The following is a 20,820-nucleotide window of genomic DNA, read 5'->3' as shown; positions in this document are numbered from 1 at the left end:
TACCAGGGAATTTTAGCTGGGGGATTCAGGGAGAGGGATGGTAACATTCTGGGACATCTTATCATTAAAGAAGGCAAAAGGGATATATCTGGTAAATATAGACCTGCAAGTCCAATGGCAGGTTATTGGAAATAATTCTAATTAACATGATTAATCTGCAGTTAAATACACAGGGATTAATGAAAGGTAGTCCATATGGGTTTAATAAAGGGGAAATCCCATCTGAACAATTTGACTGCAATTTTCAGAGATAACAAAATACATTGGTGGGCAATGAAAAATGGAACTTCAGGAAGACCTTTTACTAGGTCAAACATGAGGAACTGTCCCCAAAGGTTAAAACTCATGGGATCCAAGATAAAATTCATTAAACAATTGGCTTTATAATAGGAGGCAGAGGGTGATGGTGAAGGTCTGCATCTGTATTTGTAAGCTTGACACCCGTGGGATCAGCACCGGGACCCTTACTATATGTTGTATACATTTAATAATTTGAAGGCGAATGTTGGAGTTAGCAAGTTTGCAGATGACAGGAAAATTAGCAAAGATTTTTATAATGAGAGGATAGTCATACAATACAGGATAATACTGATCAGTTGTTAAACAGGGCAAAACAATGGTATATGGAATTTAATTTGATTGATATAAACATTAATTCAGAATGGCAACAGGCTCCTCACCCACTGAGTCCTAGCTGACCATTGATTCCTCAATCACACTAGATTCACGTTATTCCACTTTCACACCATTCCCTACACACTTGGGGCAATTTAGCAGCCAATTAACCTTCAACCCCCATGTCTTTGGGATGTGGGAGGAAACCCCAATGATCTCAGGGAAAACATGTAATCTCCACACAGCACCCGAGGTCAGGATCAAACCCACGTCTCTGGTGCTGTGACATAGATGCTCCAAACTGTCAGTGATATGGTCGGCTCTTAACTGCTTTCTGAAATGGCTACAGCAGAAGGGCAATAAGTGCCGGCTATGCAAGCTACACTCACATCCTGCAGAAGACTAAGGACTAAAAAATATACATCAGCCTGGACAATCACTCCAAGAGACAGAAGCCAGAACGGAAAAGCAGCATTGAAGCAACAGTCAGGCAGCAGACAGAAGTCCGTCTGTAACTTTAGTCAAAAAGCAAAGTGTCAGCACTCCTTTGTGAGCAGCGCACGAATGTCCTTATACATCAGTTAGTTTTGGCCTTCAAGCAACAAATTGGTAATCAGCACATATGATCACATGAATAAAGAGCACAAGTAGGACGCTATGCCCCTAGGGCCAGCTCCATCATTCAACAAGGCAATGCTGTGATAGTAACATCAGAACCACATTCCTGACACTTAGCAACCTCTCACCCTCTTGCTTATTAACTATCTATCCACTTAGTCACAAAAAGTGGTCACATCATTAACAGCTATAACAAATGCATGCTAATTTTGCCCACTGAATGTCTCTCTGGGATAGTTCAGCTTTGACACTGGGGCTCCCGTGGCCTTCCTGGCTGCACCTCTACTTCAATAGTGACTAACTGCAAACCCTGGTGACAGACAGTGGGAAGTTTGAAAATCTATTTTAAAAAAAATAAAAATAACAAAAACAGAAAATGCCGAGCATTCAGAATTGACAAAAGATCTTCACCCCGAAACATCTATATACTAAAGCTCTCGTTTGTTTGTTTGTTTGTTCCTGACTACAGCCAAAACGGTACACGATGGTGCGACAATTTTAGGCCCACCTTACTCACCGTCGTCCTTTGGTGCTAATGGAAGTTTCATTGAAATCGGTGTTCTATTTTTTAAATGATTCACATTTTTAAGTTTAAATCTATCTCCTAGGGAGAGAGGGGGAAGGGAGAGGGGTGGAGAGAGGGGGGTGGAGGAGGGAGGATAAGGGGGATGGAGTGGGGGGGGAGAGAAGGGTGGGGGGGAAGGGGGAGGGAGGGGAGGGTGGGGGGAGGAGAGGGTGCTGCACCAATGCAAGAGAGGTTTGGGCCCAATGGGTCCACTTGGTCTAGTCACCTTTTTTAAATCCATAGTTGGAAGCTATACTGTTAAAGCAGAGATTTGAACCTCAAACTTTGGTTCACAGCAAGCAAGCTTCAGCAGCTTTCAACAAAATCACATGGCTTTCCATGCTGGCATGGGGCAGGGTAGGGGGAGTAATAATGCCTGACAAGATTGTCAATTATTACAATGTTAGATGTTGGTTGGTTTGAGCGGTAGGTAGTGGTGAAGAAACAATACCATGACATCTGGTCAGGAAGAGGTATATATTTGTTTCAGGATACAAGCAGGCAGCAGGGAGTTAACAATGAATATCTCCAAAGTTAAGTCAAAGCATCCCATCACTGTTACAAACACCCAGAGAAATATTATCCCTTGTGTTTCTCTTGTTCCAAAAGTGCTCACAAAAACAAGAAACCAATCATGGGATAGGCCATAACCCTCCGATGGTGCTCCCTGGATATACACAAATTTACACACACATTTACACTTACACAACAACACACACATACACACAACACACACACACGGCAATGCCCCTTCAGTGATTAGTACAAAAACCCTGGCTGCTAGATAATCCAGCAATTGTATCAACCTTGCTCCATTCATCCTGGCAAATACAAGTGCTAGATAAAGCAGGGACCTTTGCATTTATATGTCTGTAACATACAGATTACCTGCTGTGCCACAGAGGCTCTGTATTTGTGCAGAGAGACCAACTCCATTCCAAATGGATTAATTTCATAGAAACCAGGCAATGCAGCAAACAGTGAGGCAATCACAAAGCTGGATCTAACTGCAGCAACGGGCTTACTCACCACATGTGACCACTGGGTGCCTGCAGTGAGACGTGGCTGCTGTACTGAAATGCAGGCTGCTCCTTCGATAGAACCGGCTCCTAAACAGGGAGAGCAGCAAAGAAAATACATTTACCTTTTAGTCAGAAAATACAAAGAGGGAATAGAGTGGAGTATGGGTTTTAGGAGCTGAAGTCAATGAAGGACATGAATATTCAGCATTTCTGTAAGCACTTGCTCTCAGTTTAAATGAAGTTCTCACAGTGCCTGTGGCCTAAAAGGAAAGAGCAGTCAAGGTCACCCTAGGTACAATGTCATTAAGCTGGAAAAGGTGCAAAAGAGATTCACGTTATTGGGCTGGAGGGGTTGAGTTATAAGGTGAGCCTGGATAGGCTGGTGTTTGTTTCCCTGGAGCATAGGAAGCCAAGGGGTGCCCTTATGGAGGTACATAAAATCACAAGAAGCATTGAGGTGAATAACAGCACTCTTGTTCCCAGGGTAGAGGAAATTTTAAGGTGAGTGATGAAAGATTTAAAAAAGGACCCGAGTAGCAACTTTTTCAACACAGAGGGTGGAGAGTATGGGGAATGACCTACCAGAGCTAGTGGTAGAGGCGGGTACAACTACAAAGTTTGGACAGGTACGTGGATAGTAAAGGTTGAGAGGGATATGGGCCAAACATGAGCAAATGGTACTAGCTCAGGTAGGCAACTTGGGCTGCATGAATTTCAACATACAGCAACACTGTCATCCCCATTAGAATTATCATGGAGAAAGCAAGAGAGATCTCAGAACAGGCAGATACTGTGTCCTTGTCCATATTGGAGACATGAATCCCAACTTCCTGTAACAATGAGATTACAATAATGAACTCTGTTCATCATGTGTTACCTCTGTCAGCCCAATGTCTGCTGTAAAGTATGTCCTGAAGAAATGATTTGGATTATTAAGCTTCAACAAACATTTGTGAATGGAAGTATCTCATCTTCCCTTAGTGATTACCTTCTGATATAGTCATCAACACATCAATAATATTTCCTTATTTAATTTTTCCATTCATTTTTGAATTGGAAACTGATCAGACCTCCCTTTCAACATCATTCCCGAGTGTTCTTCATCTGACAGCACAGCTCTAATAAACTCTGTCAAGAGTTCCACTGAATCTGACCAGCAGTGTTTCTCCAGTCCTCAAGGCCATGCTTCAGGAGCACAAACAGAATTAGCGATAGAATAATCACACCATCTTACAAAGTAACAACTACCCACCCCTTCAGTCACCTACTGCCCCATCTTGAATGGGTCTGTTGCTCAATCCTCCTGCACCTATTTTCTATGTTTACTTAAGGCACTTTGCACTGATCGCCCCTGCAGGTGAAAATAAGTACATGTCTTTGTTGCCAATCAGTTCACAACTTAGTTTGACTTGCTCGTTTTTAAAAATAAATTGTTCCCTGTAAACATAGCTCTTGCAATATGCATCTATCAAGAGGATCAACAAGAACTGGTTTGCAGAGCTATGAGATGGCTGAATCCTGACTGTACTCCTGTGTACTGAGCACGATGTGATAACAATGCCACTGTCACGAGGCTGACAGTATCTCTGCATCCATTGTCCAGTGATCGACTTGTTAAGTGTCACCAATTAACACATTAATCCACTTTTCCCCGTTAATGAATGCCCCAGGCACTTTGTTTACTTATATTGACATTCCTCAGGGTGCGGCAACAACATCAGATACACATTTCAAACAACATCAAACTGCTTATTGCTCAAACCGAGCCCTTCTTTTTTACCAGTCATGACGAAATCCTTGGGCACACCAGACCGTTAAATGAGAGGGGAGCTTAATATAATCAAATATTGTAAAGCTTGCTCAAAGAGTAAATCAAGCATGATCTTAAAGAACATCACAGTCTGAAGAAGGCTCACAACATGAAATATTACCAATTCACATTCTCTGGAGATGCTGCCTGAAACACTGAGTTATTCTTACACTTTATTTTTAAAGAGTAAATTCCTGGGAATACTGGGGTGGTGGGGAGTGAGATGGCATCAATCAGCATCACATGGTACTCACCCTGCCCACAACTCCTCTTCCTCGCACTGTCTCCAGCGTCCCAGACAGGCTAAAGATCCGCCAGTGTCTTTCTCGAAGCTGTACCACTTCAGTCCCAAGGTTCTCCAGTCGGATACAGTATCGCCACTGAGGAGAGAGACAGTGAGATACAGTAAGAGCCAATGAATCAGCACGTCCTCCTTGGAAAGAGCAACATATCTTTGTGTGCTCCTGTGTCAACTGCCCTTTAAACTTCTTGCATGTTATTCCCACACTGGTATTTCACTTAGTGCTCAGGATGTTTCCCCAGGCACAAAAGTAAGACTGGAATCAGTGCCAATAGGGGGTAATTGTAGCATTGGTTGTCGAGCGTTTCTACAAAAAATCTTTACCCGGGTGCAGTAATGCAAGGAGATGGGAAGCAGCAGCATCAATCACTTCCAACAGGAGGGAGACCATAGGATTCAGCAATCCATGAAAAAGTGCACACTCATCACATTGGTTTTGTGCAGTCTTGAGCCATGGATCTCAAGGCTGAGAAGCCACATCTTTTGCCTGCCTGCCCTACACCAGCCCTCATAGATAGCCTTCACAGCAGCTCTGTGGTTTAGCCACCCCAGGAAGAACATGGATGAGATCAGTATTCCAGCGCTACCACCAGATTCAGGAACTGCTTCTTCCCCACGGTCATCAGACTACTGAAAGGACTTCTCACAAGCAAAGGTGTAGCCCTGATCTCCTGCCCTACCACAATGTGGCCCTTGCACTTTTTCTTTTTTTGTCTGCACTTCTTGGTAGCTATAACATTGTATTCTGTACCCGGTTACATTTCTTCTCTTTGCACTACCTGTTGAACTTGTGTATAGCTTGATTGTACTTGGGCACGGTATGATTTAATTGGATAGCACACAAAACGTTTTTCACCGTATCTCAGTACACATGACAATAATCTAATACCTACAGGAGCATCAGCACAGGGCAGGAATTTGCCCAAGGCTCCTGCATAGCACAGGATCACATCTCCCTAATGTATAGGACCAATGGAGCAATTCAGCAATCTACAGGATAGTGCTAGTCATGGTACCAGGACATTGCATTGCTGGCTTCACCAAAGTACCAAAGATTAGACCCAGGCCAGGTAAACAGCAATGCCAAATGTCAACAATGTGGATAGGAGCCGTGCTTGCCTCTCGTGGGTCAAGACCATTTGACAATTGAATGTTGAATGTGCTCTGAACCACATGGACCTCCAACAATCCCTCCCTTGACTCTACCCCATGTCAGACCCCCCACCCCCTCCCAGCTCCAAAACTTCTCCTCAGTCAAATCCCTCACCCCCTTCCTCTTCCAACCAGAAAACCTCTCTCTTCCACCACTCTTACTCAGACTAACTATCCCCATTAACTATCCCCATTAATCTAAGGGGCAGAAAACGCTAGTGGGAGTTGTGTACAGGCCACCTAACAGCAGTAGTGAGGTTGGGGATGGCATCAAGCAGGAAATTAGAAATGCGTGCACTAAAGGTGCAGCAGTTATAATGGGTGACTTCAATCTACATATAGATTGGGTGAACCAAACTGGCAGGGGTGCTGAGGAAGAGGATTTCTTGGAATGTTTAAGAGATGGTTTTCTAAACCAACATGTCGAGGAACCAACGAGAGAACAGGCCATTCTAGACTGGGTATTGAGTAATGAGGAAGGGTTAGTTAGCAGTCTTGTTGTGCGAGGCCCCTTGGGCAAGAGTGATCATAATATGGTAGAGTTCTTCATTAGGATGGAGAGTGACAAAGTCGATACAGAAAAAAATGTTCTGAACTTAAAGAAAGGTAACTTTGAGGGTATGAGGCGTGAATTGTCCAAGATGGACTGGCGATTGATGCTGAAAGGGTTGACGGTGGACATGCAATGGAAGGCATTTAAAGGTCGCATGGATGAACTACAACAAGTGTTCATCCCAGAACAAACCAGGAAAGGTAGTGCATCCGTGGCTAACAAGGGAAATCAAGGATAGTATTAAAACAAAAGATGAAGCATACAGATTAGCCAGAAAAAGTAGCATACCAGAGGACTGGGAGAAATTCAGAGTCCAGCAGAGGAGGACAAAGGGCTTAATTAGGAAAGGGAAAATAGATTATGAGGGAAAACTGGCAAGGAACATAAAAACTGACTGCAAAAGCTTTTATAGATATGTCAAGAGAAAAAGATTAGTTAAGACAAATGTAGGTCCCTTGCAGTCGGAAACAGGTGAATTGATCATAGAGATGGCAGACCAATTGAACAAATACTTTGGTTCTGTCTTCACTAAGGAAGACATAAACCGTCTGCCGGAAATAGCGGGGGACCGGGGGTCTAATGAGATGGAGGAACTGCGGGAAATCCAGGTTAGTCGGGAAGTGGTGTTAGGTAAATTAAATGGATTAAAGGCAGATAAATCCCCAGGGCCAGATAGGCTGCATCCCAGAGTGCTTAAGGAAGTAGCCTCAGAAATAGTGGATGCATTAGTGATAATTTTTCAAAACTCTTTAGATTCTGGAGTAGTTCCTGAGGACTGGAGGGTAGCTAATGTAACCCCACTTTTTAAAAAGGGAAGGAGAGAGAAAACGGGGAATTATAGACCAGTTGGCCTAACATCGGTAGTGGGGAAAATGCTACAGTCAGTTATTAAAGATGTGATAGCATCACATTTGGAAAGTGGTGAAATCATCGGACAAAGTCAGCATGGATTTACCAAAGGCAAATCATGTCTGACGAATCTTATAGAATTTTTCGAGGATGTAACTAGTAGAGTGGATAAGGGAGAACCAGTCGATGTGTTATATCTGGACTTTCAGAAGGCCTTCGACAAGGTCCCACATAGGAGATTGGTGTACAAACTTAAAGCACACGGTATTGAGGGTTCAGTGTTGAGGTGGATAGAAAATTGGTTGGCGGACAGGAAGCAAAGAGTAGGAATAAACGGGTCCTTTTCGGAATGGCAGGCAGTGACTAGTGGGGTACCGCAAGGCTCAGTGCTGGGACCCCAGTTATTTACAGTGTATATTAATGATTTGGACGAGGGAATTGAATGCAACATCTCTAAGTTTGCGGATGACACGAAGCTGGGTGGCAGTGTTAGCTGCGAGGAGGATGCTAGGAGGCTGCAGAGTGACTTGGATAGATTAGGCGCGTGGGCAAATGCATGGCAGATGCAATATAATGTGGATAAATGTGAGGTTATCCACTTTGGCGGCAAGAACAGGAAAGCAGAGTATTACCTGAATGGTGACCGATTGGGAGAAGGGGAGATGCAACGTGACCTGGGTGTCATGGTGCACCAGTCATTGAAAGCAAGCATGCAGGTGCAGCAGGCAGTGAAGAAAGCGAATGGTATGTTGGCATTCATAGCAAGAGGATTTGAGTTTAGGAGCAGGGAGGTTCTGCTGCAGTTGTACAGGGCCTTGGTGAGACCGCACCTGGAGTATTGTGTGCAGTTTTGGTCTCCTAACCTGAGGAAAGACGTTCTTGCCTTAGAGGGAGTACAGAGAAGGTTCACCAGATTAATCCCTGGGATGGCGGGACTTGCATATGAGGAAAGACTGGATAGACTGGGCTTGTACTCGCTGGAATTTAGAAGACTGAGGGGGGATCTTATAGAAACATATAAAATTCTTAAGGGGTTGGAGAGGCTAGATGCGGGAAGATTGTTCCCGATGTTGGGGGAGTCCAGAACCAGGGGTCACAGCTTAAGGATAAGGGGGAAGTCTTTTAGGACCGAGATGAGAAAACATTTCTTCACACAGAGAGTGGTGAGTCTGTGGAATTCTCTGCCACAGAAGGTAGTTGAGGTCAGTTCGTTGGCTATATTTAAGAGGGAGTTAGATGTGGCCCTTTTTGCTAAAGGGATCAGGGGGTATGGAGAGAAGGCAGGTACAGGCTACTGAGCTGGATGATCAGCCATGATCATATTGAATGGCGGTGCAGGCTCGAAGGGCCGAATGGCCTACTCCTGCACCTATTTTCTATGTTTCTATGTTTTCTATGTTTTCTTCCCCACCCCCAATTCCTCCACTCCCATCAGATACTGTTTCATTTCTATTTCTTACTATGGCCATGTTTGCAGCATTTGGCATGTGAATAGAATCCCTATCATGTGATCAGTAACACACATATTAATCAGAGAAATCAAGTGAAAACTGAGCAATACTTACCCAGTACACATGCGAATTCTGTGCTTCCTGCAATTAAATCAAACATCAGCAAATGAATGAAAAAATGTTTAAAGCCAGTTTGTAACTTTAATTCAGGTAGCCCTGACCAGGAATAATGCCTTTCACCCTGACAACCAGGCCCATTTCACACTTCACCTCACTCTCAAAGAACATTTGAGACACTTATCCAGGCCCTGTTACCATTTAGTTACACTTCTTACAAAGTTTTTAACTCATCGGTGAAAGCTGGTGGAGGTGGGTGAAGGCCAGGCCACCAAGTCAGAGAAAACATTTTCACTATTTTTTTGAAGTAAACATACAGTCAACCCTCCTCCATAGTTCAGTTCACCCAATCCAACTCCTTAGTAAATAGATGGGAAGTTCCCCCTTCACTCTAGCGCCAATCCCAGGGCTAGAGAAGCCAGTGGTCCTGCTGGCCTCATCCACCCTCATCTCTTTCGATGGAAGAAATGTTCAATCTCAAATTCACTGAGAAAATGCAACCAGCATAATACTAATATCAGATATTCTCCATTTAGAATATTTCTACATCAATATTCAATTGGCAAAGTGATAAAAGCTAAAAAAAGAACTGGTATGATGGGCCTTCCATTCAATACCATCCAGATTTCAGAATAACTGAGCAGGCATTCACACGCAGTCACTGTTACATGAAGCAGTTGTTGAGATCAGTCACTTAATGCAATTGCAGTGAAGTCCCTAGCTCACACTTCCAGCTACAAAGTTTACATCAAAATCATATATTGGAGCTATGGCAAAGCATGAACAGGTTTCAGCAAACTTTGTGGGCGCCGACTTAAGTAAACATCACACATCACCCTTACCCGCATGCCCATGTAGAAGGGTATGACTGTGACCCGAATATTCTCCGTTGTTTCCCGGTGCACATCAGACAGCTCTAACCAGGGATGGTTCTTCTCCTGCCAAGCACGCAAAGTGTCCCTGGCTATAAAAGGCAAAGCTAGGGGATGAAACAATGCAGTGTTTTAATCATAGATCTACTTCATCAGGACAGACTAACTGCAAAGAGGGAGATGGAGAGGGAGGGGGAGGGGGAGAGGGAGAGGGACCAATGCAGGAGAGGTTTGGGCCCAATGGATCCACTTGGTCTAGTGTCTTTTAGATGTTGTAATAGTACATGTCTCAATCACTTCCTCTGGCAACTTGTTCCATGCCCCGAGCATAGTGTGCACAAATATTGCCACTCAAGTTCCAATTAAATTTTTCCTCTCTCAACTTAAACCTAGACCTAAAGATTAACCATTCATCTGATTTATGCCCCTCATGTTTTCACATACTTCAAGAAGGTAACCATCAGCATCCTATGCCCCAGGAAAAAAAAACACCAGCAAAACCAATCTCTTCTTATAACTCACCCACCCCCCCCCCCCCCACCCCAGTCCCAGCAACATCTTGTGAATCTTTTCTGTATCCATTCCAACTTATATTTTTCCTATAACTAGGTGACCCCGACTACACACAGTACTCCCAATGTAGAGTCACCAATGTCTTGCAGAGTTGTAACATTTGATGTCCTACCTCTTGTGCTCTGTAAGAACTGGTGTTCCTTAGAGCAGAGCTTCACAGGTGCAACAACCTCCTGCCCTTCACACAAGCACCACCTTCACATAAACCTTAATCAGCATTTCAAGGCTACTTGGCAATAGGAAACATCACAGCCGAGCCCTATCCGCACCTGCAATAACCTAAAGGCAACTAATAGGGTCCTGGTCTGTTTTTATCCCACTAGCTGTTGCTAATTTGGGGAGCATCTGTGATTGGAGCTTACCCAAGATCAAATCCAAGACCTTCTCACCGGTACAGGCTATAGTTAAATCCATCTGGGTGACAATTCCAAGGTGACACTTCCCAAATTCTGAATAAATTGCTATTGGAGTTTGGATGGCATGGGTGTGGGCAGTGGTGCTGAAGCTTGAACCGAGCAGAAATGGCTCAATTACACTTTGCTCCTCTTCCATTTTTTCCCGGAGGTCAGGTGGGCCGGCAGTCAGTAGTGGAGGTCAGTGGGTGCCAGAGGTTGGTCAAGGACACACCACCAAGATCAAAGAGCGACTTGGGGTGGGGAGGCTGCTGAGAGAACAAAGAGGTACTGTTGGGGACCACTTCATAACTTTGCTGCATCCTTTTCATGGCAACTCTGCATATTTTGTGTATGGTATGCAAAATAAAGAATTTCACTGTGGCATGTCACATGTGATAATAAACTATCAATCAATCACTCATTATACAGCTCCCATTTTCTTCAATCCTTTGCTCACAGTATCACATAGTGAGTACAAATAAAACTCAGTCATCTTGAAATCACAAGAAACATGCAGCTTCAAACTAGAAGATAACACTGTAAATCTGCACACAGCAAAAACTTTAACAAACCTTTTGCCGAGTCATACGAGAGAAATCTATCAAACAGCTCATGCTGGATAGGACTCCTGTCTGATGAACTGTAAGGCAGGATGTCTTCATGGCTCACATAGTCCAAACCTAACACAAGGCAAAAGTTCATATCAAAAAAATCTAACAGCAAGAAATATTGCACTCAGTTGTAGGAGAAATGGATTCCATGGCTCCGGGCAGAATCACTCAATGCCAGATAAATATACTCACAAACCAGAAACTTTGCACTCATCAGTTCAATTGCCAGTCCTCCCTCAGTAACAAATTATGCTTATGCTTATGCATAAATTAAAATTTATGTTTTAACTTACCTCAAGATAATTCCGAAAATTTAATGCCAAAGTATGAAAGGAAGTGAACAAATGCTTGGCCAGCGAAACGGTTTAAAAGAGGACAGAAAGTCAGAGTCACGTAGCATGGAACCAGGTCCTTAAATCCAACTTGTCCATGCTGAGTAAGGTGCCTTCCTGAATTAATCTCATTTGCCGATGTTAGCCTATATCCTGTCCAAACATTTCCTATTCGCGTACTTGTCCAAATGTCCTTTAAATGTTATAATCTACCACTTCCTCTGGCAGTTCATTCCACATATTCACCACCCTGTGTGTGGAAAAGGTTGCTCATCAGGTCTCCATAAATTTCCTCTCACCTGAAGCCTGTGCTCTTTATTTTCAGACCCCCCACCTGGGGAAAATACTGTGACCATCCATCTTATCTCCATCGTTATGCAAATTAATTGAATCATGCACACACTCGGATATAATATGTCAATATACATGTTGCAGGGCTCCCTTTTATTCATTATTGTCGCACCATTAGTTCTTTGTGTATTATATGTCCATCACGGTTCTTTATCAAGTCTGACATGAAATTGACCAGATTCTGACAATTTCCGAGGAGTTTTCAACTCTATACCACAGCTGAATTGTGGCCTTGATGAGCTTGTCTCATAGTATTTTCCTTTCACTCTCCTTGATAATGGACCACAAATTCTCAATCAGATTTGGATCAGGTGAGTTACCAGGCCTGTCCTAGACACACTTATTATCCCCTTTTGCTGAAAAAACTGGGTCACCAACTTTGATGTGTGGCACAGTGCTGGACTATCCCTTATCCATCTGGAAAAGTTTTTGCCATTTCTGGCTCACTCTTCTCTTCAATACATTGATATATTGCAATATTCTCATCATTTTGTCAACATGGTGCAGTAAACCAACACCATAGTAACTGCAACAACCCAGAACATCAACTTTTCAGGATGCTTGACAAACTCGTCAATGTGGCATTTTCTCACCGGCTCGCCGACTGATCTCCAAACATGTTAACTCCTGAACCAGTAAATGGCTTTTGTCACTGAATAACACCTTTCTCCAGTCCTCACTTGTCCATTTTTTATATCTAAGAATTATTTCTCCTTTGTATCATTTCTTTCTCAGAGCAGGAAGAAGTTGCTTTTTTTCACAGGTCTTCTAGCTATACAGCCAACTTTAACAAGGCATCAACACATGGTGCTTAATCTTAATGAGACTCCTACTGCCTTCAAATCTTTCTTCAGGGCAAAGCTTGTCTTTATTGGATCCTTCTTACTTTCCCGAAACAGCAAGGCCTCATCTCTTGGAGACGTATTCCTTTTGCAGCTGCATGTGCTCAATCTCTTGGGCGAGTGATCTGGTTCCCTTGCTTAACAATCTTAGATACGTTAACTTGGCTCACCCCAACAAATTTGCAATCTCTCGCCGTGACTTTGAACAATGTTGATGCAAGGTTATGATCATTGTTCGCCTCCTTGGAGTCATATCCATTTTGTGAATTGCTTGATTTCCATTCTGTGAATTGCTCGATGAGTTCTTTTCAAATTACGATAAAACTTTTATGGGACATTATAAAGAAGTTTGCAAAGCATATGAAATATAGTTATGTAGTTTACAGGGCGGAAGGAAGTTAGACTGCAGGAGGGCAGATGGACTGATCAATTCGGATGGCAGAAAGATGGCAAATGGAACACAGTCTGGAGATGTGAGAGTTATGCATTGGAGAGGTGCTTCAAAGCAATAGAATAGACAATAAATGAAAGCTTCTGAGGGCTGTGCAAAAACAGATTGTCTTGTGGATTATATCCACAAGTCCTTAAAAGGAACAAGATGTGGCTAAAAAAAAGCACAAAAATGATTTGGACGAGGCACAGACTATAGGAGCTAGGAGACTGCGTAACAAGTATACATAATACAATGTACACAATACTAGTTATACCAGCTCAAACTGTGGTCACCACATTAGAAGTGGGATATAAATGCAGTTCAAGAGGTGCAGAGGAAGTTCAAGAATGTTGCCAGGATTGGAATAATTGTGGCTGGGTGGGAAGATTGGATAGGTCTGGGGTTATATTCTTTGGAGCAGAAGGTGGTGAATGAAGATTCAGCTGAGGAACACAACTTTATGAAGGGTCCATACAGAGAAAATCCCACTTCCATTAGCAGAAGAATCAAAAACTGGAGTGAAAACAAGATGTGACATACAATAATACAGAACAGGCTCTTCAGCCTACAAATAGAACACAGAATATTCATAGTGCAGCATAGGTATCAGTTCAGTTTAGTTTTTGTCACGTGTACCTAGGTACAGTGAAAAGCTTTTGTTTCCTGCTAACCAGTCAGCAGAAAGACAATACATGATTACAATCGAGCCATAGTTAAAGTAAGAAATCTTGCTGTAGGAGTAGAGATTTAAATGTGTGGAGCAATTATAATGTGTGAATACAGATCAGCTTCTGTGACTAGCACACAAATAGTCGCCTGGGTTAGGTGCCATTTGGAAGCTGCATAGGCCCAGATTTAAAGTCATTAGTGAAAAGATTGGAAGGGAGTCAAGGTTAGGGAATCTGGAATACACTGACTGAAAGAGTGAGAGAGGTGTAAACCCTCATCACATTTAAATACTTGTATCCGACATTCATTTTCCATATGGACTTGTTGGGTGGGAAGATTAGGGTGGATTATTATTTCCAAACATTACAGTCGATATGGCCATCTTCTTTGCTGTAAACTTCTGACTACTTAATGAAGTATTCAATTGCACTCCTGAAGTAGGAGGGCTGAGGCTCTGAGGAGTTATGAGGGGGCAAAGCACCACATAATAAACACCTGCAGATACATCATTAAACAGTTGAACCCTTGATGTTGGCTCTTCAGGTTCAGCTGCATGCAAGCATGTATTCTTTCAATTCTAAGTAGAAGTGAATGGAACAACAACCATCATCCTCACTTTTGACCTTGCGATGGAAAGATACTGATAAAGCAGCTGGAGGTGGTTGGGCTGCAGACACTGCCCTGAGGTAATCCCACAACAATATCCTAGGGCTCAAACAACCAACTCCAACAAACACTAAATAGTGTTTCATGGGTGTTGCTCACCACCAGGACTCAATTATGGCCATTGCTCAGGTAGAATCCCGGACAGCATGCACTGCCAGGGCTTTCAACTTGGAGACACCTCACAACCAACACAATGCTCGCCTCACATAATGAACATATGCACACATAGTCCCACTTTGTAATTCCTCCACCCTTTCAGAACCCCGGGTATTTCAAACAATAACAGAATCTTGACTGACTGGCTGACGTCAACTAACAAAAAACGCAGCAACAAAACTGTTTACCTGGAATAGCATAAAGAGCTCTGCTGTCATCGTGGTTAGCAAGGAAAGTCACGGCTTCTGTCTGTGACCTCTGTGACTGAAACAGAAATGCTATAGTTATATACAAGAATATAAGTTGGGAAACTACATTAAAAGGCATGACAGCAAACAAGCAATGGCCAACTTCTACAGAATTGATACATAGTTTGCAAGATTTAAGCCACAAAACCCCTGCAAGAGAAGTGGTCCAGCTGTGACTGAAGATAAAGGACTGTACTAAGTTAAAGGGAAAGTATAAGACTATGCTGATGATAAAGATAAAATCCAGACTGTATGAATGTCTACATACAAGGAAAAGATTACAAAAGTTAATGCGAAACACTTAAGACTGAGATGGGAGTGTTTCTATTGGGCATAACCCCAAAGACTGGGCAAAATTCAGATTCCAACCGAGGAGAACCAAGCAATAAAGAAATGGCAGAAAAATTAACGGGTATTTTGTGAGCAGAGCAGAGGAAACTTCAGAGCAGAGGAAACTTCCTGGAAATAACAGAGAACAAGCGAGCATGAATGAGGAACTCAGAGATATTAGTACAGTGAAACATTTAGCACTGAAGTAATTACCAACGCCAATTAATCACTGGTACCTGATACCCTGTATCCTCGGGGGTTGAAATACGTGGCTGGCATATTTGAAAATTCCTTAAAACAAAAAACAAGCTGCTGGAGGAACTAAGCTGATCGAGCAGCATCCGTTGGGGGGGGAATGGAATCGTTGATGATTTGGGTTGAGACCCTACGTCAAGTCTCAGAGTGGAGAGGGAAGATAGCCAGTACAAAGAAAAAAAGAGGCCAGGAGGTGTTAGATGGACTGAAAGTTGTGAAGGATGATGGGAGGATGAGCCCAGGTGCGGGAGGAGGATTGTTTGTGTTAGGAGCCAGAGGCAGGTGGGTGAGAGGAGGAAGCCAAACTATAGATCTGTTGGGCTGTCATTAGTCGTGGGGAAATTGATGGAATCTTATTAGGGAACTGGAAGGTACAATAAGAATAATGGGAATGGCCAGAGTCAACATGAATTTCTGAAAGAGAAATCTGAAAGTGAATTTCTGAAAGAGAAAGCTTGACAAACTTGTGGAACCATTTGGCAGTAAAGACAAAGATAGACCAGTTGATATGATGTATCAGAATGCCTTCAATAAGATTTCCGATAAGCGATTATTAAACAACATTACAGCATGTGATAGAGGTGCAGATTGGTTATTGGACAGAAAACAAAATCAGAATAAATGGTCCATTTAAGTTGGGAGGCTATTGGGATTCTTGTGGATAGTTTGCCTCAGTTTGAAACTAATCAACACACTATATTCAAGAAATGGCTTTGTAACGACATAGTTCTGCTCCACTAAATACAGATGAAGCCCAGAGATTACCAGTCGACCTTTCTCCCACTTATATCATTCAAGAAGCTTTGTGCAAGTCCACAGCATTGATCGGAGGCAAAATGTTGCTGATATGGCTTTATACAAGTGGCCAAGAAAAGCCAGCCAGAAGCACAATCCCATCATCATCTGTGCATTACTCACACTTACTATATGAGGGCAGTCCCTGGTGTCAATCAGCACTTGGTAGTAGGTGTGTGTTTTGCCTTTCACCTCTTTGGAACCTTGAGTGCCTGAACTTTCTGGTTTACTGCGAGCAAGAGAAAAAAGTATTTATTAATTAATTGACTGCACTCAGTGATGTATGTTTAAAACAAAATTTAAATGGTGGAAATCTGAAATAAAAATAGCAAACGCTAAAAATCCAAACTTTAGATGAAGTAATTGATCTAAAGCATTAACTCTTTTTCTCTCTCCACAGATAATGTAACCAACTGTGGATTGCGGGCACTTTCCATTTTAATTAAGGACTACAGGTAACCCCTGTGCTAATTGTGTAACGGAAATTCACCAATCACCATCTATATGTTTGATATGGAGTAAAATTCATTAAATTTGTGGGGAAAAAAGTAAATAAAGTAGCAAATTTTGTTTTCCAATGTGTTTATGGCCACATGTGCAGGTGACAAGGCTTCAGGCTATGAAATTTGCGATCTGGACCTTTCTAGGAACACAACCCCACTCACCCGCCTCATTAACACTGTGATTGCCTGTATTAAATTCCAAGTACCTTATTTACACCACAGAGATGCAGCAAACAACGCCACAGCCCTTGGTCGAGACTGGGAAAAACCAAAATGGATTTTGATTTAAGGGCGAAGATAAAGAGAAATATGCTCCTTGAAGTTGCTGAAACAACGTTTCAAATTCACTGCAAATGGCAGGCAACAGCACTTCAGTAGTGCAGCACAATGGTGCAGCTAGTAGAGGTGTGGCCTCAGTCGAGCAGCCCAGGTTCAATCCCAATTTGTAGTGCTGTCTGAATGGAGTTTGTGCATTCTCCGTGAACGCATGAGTTCCCCTGGATGTACAATTGCCTCTCACATGCTAAAGACGTGAGCTGGTACATTAATTAGCTGCCATAAATAGCCCTAAGTAAGCAGTAGAATCTGCAGGGAGAAGCTGATAGGAATGTGGGGAAGTAAAATTAGGATTCCTGTAAAGTTAGTGTGGACGGCCTTTTGCTTAATGGTTGGCAGACTCAGTAGGTTTCGTGTCTGCTGTATGACTCAATAAAAGGACTCAACCATCAGACAGTATAGTTCCAGCAGGAACCTGGTGATACCATTCCAGACACTGGATCACACTGGCCACCTACAAGGGGATATTACAGTAATTGTTTAATTTGATTATTACGACTTGAAATTAAGCATTTTAGGTCTCTGCATCCAGCACAGCAATCCCAAGAATCCCTTTCCCTCCCTCCTTATTTACCACAATTAATTCTCCCTCACATCCTCAGCAACTCCCCTTCAATGCTTTTGCTACTTTATTACAATAAGTGGTATTCTACAATAGCCAATTAAGCTACCCACACATCAATGGGGTGTGGGTAGAAACAAGAGCACTGGGAAGAAACTCAGTCACAGGGAGAATGAGCAAAATCTGTACAGACAGAACCCGAGGTCAGGATCAAATGCGGGTTACCACAGGGTCACACTGCATTCCTTCCAAAGGCAGGAGAGCACATTGTGCTTCCCTCGATTGCAAAGTTGCAATTTCACGCAACCAAAACATATTCCCCCACTAACTTCAATAATATTCTACCTTCACCAGCGCCACAGGAAATTAGCAGAAGCAGCAAGTGGCTTGCAAACAATCACTTGTACCTGTCAGGGCTGGATGAAGCCACATCACGATCGTAGAGCCTGGCATGCCAAGGGAACAGTACAATTCCTCGGTATCCAAACACACTGTGCAGAAATAGCTGCAGACAAAGCACACGAGAAGATCATTGTATCTGATGAATCACGACCCAAAATGTCAGCTGTCCATTCCCACCCCAGATGCTGCCTGACCCGCTGAGTTTCTGCAGCACATTTTATTTTGCTCAAGATCTACGAGTTACCGGGTTTCCGAGCTAGCACTTGTACACTGCATGCACCTCCATTGTTCAGCCCGCCCAGGGTTGGCTCCAGAACCATTTAATCCAAAGTTTTCTAGCATGTTGAATAAGTAGTAATTAGGACAAACGGGAGCTTTTGAGTGTAGTTTAGAAATACAGCATGGAAACAGGCCTTTCGTCCCACAGAGTGCATGCTGACCATTGAGCAACCGTTCACAAGTTCTATGTTATCTCACTTTCACATCCGACACACTAGGGGGAATTTACAGAAGCCAATTAACCTTCAAACCTGCACATCTTTGGAATGTGGGAGGAGACCGGAATACCCCGAGAAACAGTTGCATGGTGTTGCAGCTGTAGAGTTGTTGCCTTACAGTACTAGAGACCCAGGTCCGATCCCGACTACTGGGGCTGTCTGTACATTCTCCCTGTGACCTGTGTTGGTTTTCTCCAGGATCTCCAGTTTCCTCCCACACTCCAAAGACATACATGTTTGAAGGCTGATTGGGTTGGTATAATTGTAAATTGTCCCTAGTGTGTGTAGGATAGTGTTAGTGTGTGGGGATCACTGGTCGGCACTGACTCGATAGGCCGAAGGGCCTGTTTTTGCACTGTATTTCTAAACTAAACTAAAAACCCACACGGTCACACGGAGAATGTAAAACCTCTGCACACTGCACCTGTAATTAGGACGAACCCAGGTCTCTGCTACTGTGAGTCAACAGCTCTACCGCTGTGCCACTGTGTTCTCATTGCAGTAGAAAGGAAGGCAAGCCATTCTACCTCATAGGTGATCAGGAAGGCAACCTGCATATTAGCTTTTACTGCAAGAAGATTGAGCTTAGAAAAAGGAAGACATTATAATTGTACAGGACATTTGTCTGGTTAGTCAAAACTTTATTCAGTTTTGGTCCCCTTTTGGAAATTATATATTGGCATTGGAGGTAGTCCGAAAGAGATTCAATAGGTTAATTCCATGGATGCAAGAGTTGACCTTTCACATGACTTTACAAATCAGTTGCATATTCTTTGGCATTTAGAAGAATCAAGGGCGATCTTATTGAAATATAAGTTTAGATGATGTTGATGTTTCTATGAGTGGGAGAACTTTGAACAAGGAGATATAGTTTCAAGATTAGGGAGTGGTCATTTAAATCAAGGTGCTGATGAATTTGTCTTCAGACAGAGAATGGTTGATTCCTGAAGGGAATTCTTGATGGATATTTACAGAGGCAGTAAATACAATTTGAAAGATCAGGAAATTGGGCACAGCAGGTAAAATGATACCAGAGGTAGATCAGCAATGATAACATTGAACAGCAGGTTGCACCTCCTCCAACCTCATCTATTGCATCCGCTGCTCCAGATGTCAACTTATTTACATCGGCGAAACCAAACGCAGGATCGGCGATCGCTTCGCTCAACACCTGCGCTCAGTCCACATTAACCAATCTGATCTCCCAGTGGCTGAGCACTTCAACTCCCCCTCCCATTCCCAGTCTGACCTTTCTGTCATGGGCTTCCTCCAGTGCCATAGTGAGTCCCACCGGAAATTGGAGGAACAGCACCTCATATTTCGCCTGGGCAGCTTGCAGCCCAGTGGTATGAACATTTGACTTCTCCAACTTTAGATAGTTCCTCTGTCCCTCTCTTCCCCTCCCCAGGTCTCCCACTGTCTTCCTGTCTCCACCTATATCCTTCCTTTGTCCCGCCCCCCTGACATCAGTCTGAAGAAGGGTCTCGACCCCAAACGTCGCCCATTCCTTCTCTCCTGAGATGTTGCCTCACCTGCTGAGTTACTCCAGCATTTTTGTGAATAAACACCTTCGATTTGTACCAGCATCTGCAGTTATTTTCTTACACATTGAACAGCAGGGTAGGCTTATTTGGTCAAGTGGTCTCTTTCTGTTATTTTTCTCATGTTCCCACAACACGAGTTTCAAGGGCCCAAGACACCTCTGGTATTCCAGTTTCAGGTCCAAGCAGCGATCTCTTACCTGTCCTGTTTCGTATTTTCCCTGCTGTTTAGGTGCCTCAAACACTCCAACCGTCTCCAACACTTTGCCTTCAGGGCGATTTCTGGAGAGACAGAGATAACGATTGTAGACAAGACTGAATTCAAAGGGAATGGAGGGGGTATTGCAGCTATCAGAGAGAAACAGCTGGGTGTGGGGTGTAAGGTAAAGGGAAGGAAG

The 20,820-nt window shown here is 43.2% G+C and overlaps 1 protein-coding gene across 7 annotated transcripts in view; it reads right to left on the bottom strand.

Annotated features, from left to right (window-relative positions):
• poldip2 (polymerase (DNA-directed), delta interacting protein 2) overlaps positions 1 to 20,820 on the bottom strand; it is a 35,534-nt gene that overhangs the window by 13,832 nt on the left and 882 nt on the right. For 5 of the 7 annotated variants that reach the window (XM_078422588.1, XM_078422586.1, XM_078422587.1 and 2 more), the window contains exons 2-10: positions 20,623 to 20,704; positions 18,390 to 18,487; positions 16,705 to 16,810; positions 15,142 to 15,217; positions 11,466 to 11,573; positions 9,896 to 10,032; positions 9,051 to 9,077; positions 4,885 to 5,010; positions 2,828 to 2,907 (exon numbers count right to left, since the gene is read on the bottom strand). In XM_078422588.1, coding sequence (XP_078278714.1) covers positions 2,828 to 2,907; positions 4,885 to 5,010; positions 9,051 to 9,077; positions 9,896 to 10,032; positions 11,466 to 11,573; positions 15,142 to 15,217; positions 16,705 to 16,810; positions 18,390 to 18,487; positions 20,623 to 20,704 — 840 coding nt within the window. The remainder of the gene's footprint in view (positions 1 to 2,827; positions 2,908 to 4,884; positions 5,011 to 9,050; positions 9,078 to 9,895; positions 10,033 to 11,465; positions 11,574 to 15,141; positions 15,218 to 16,704; positions 16,811 to 18,389; positions 18,488 to 20,622; positions 20,705 to 20,820) is intronic. The other 2 variants (XM_078422589.1, XM_078422592.1) reach the window with 1 other exon arrangement.

The sequence above is a fragment of the Rhinoraja longicauda genome, chromosome 26, assembly GCF_053455715.1.
Source record: "Rhinoraja longicauda isolate Sanriku21f chromosome 26, sRhiLon1.1, whole genome shotgun sequence".
NCBI lineage: Eukaryota > Metazoa > Chordata > Chondrichthyes > Rajiformes > Arhynchobatidae > Rhinoraja > Rhinoraja longicauda.
This window is presented reverse-complemented; position numbering and strand designations above follow the sequence as displayed.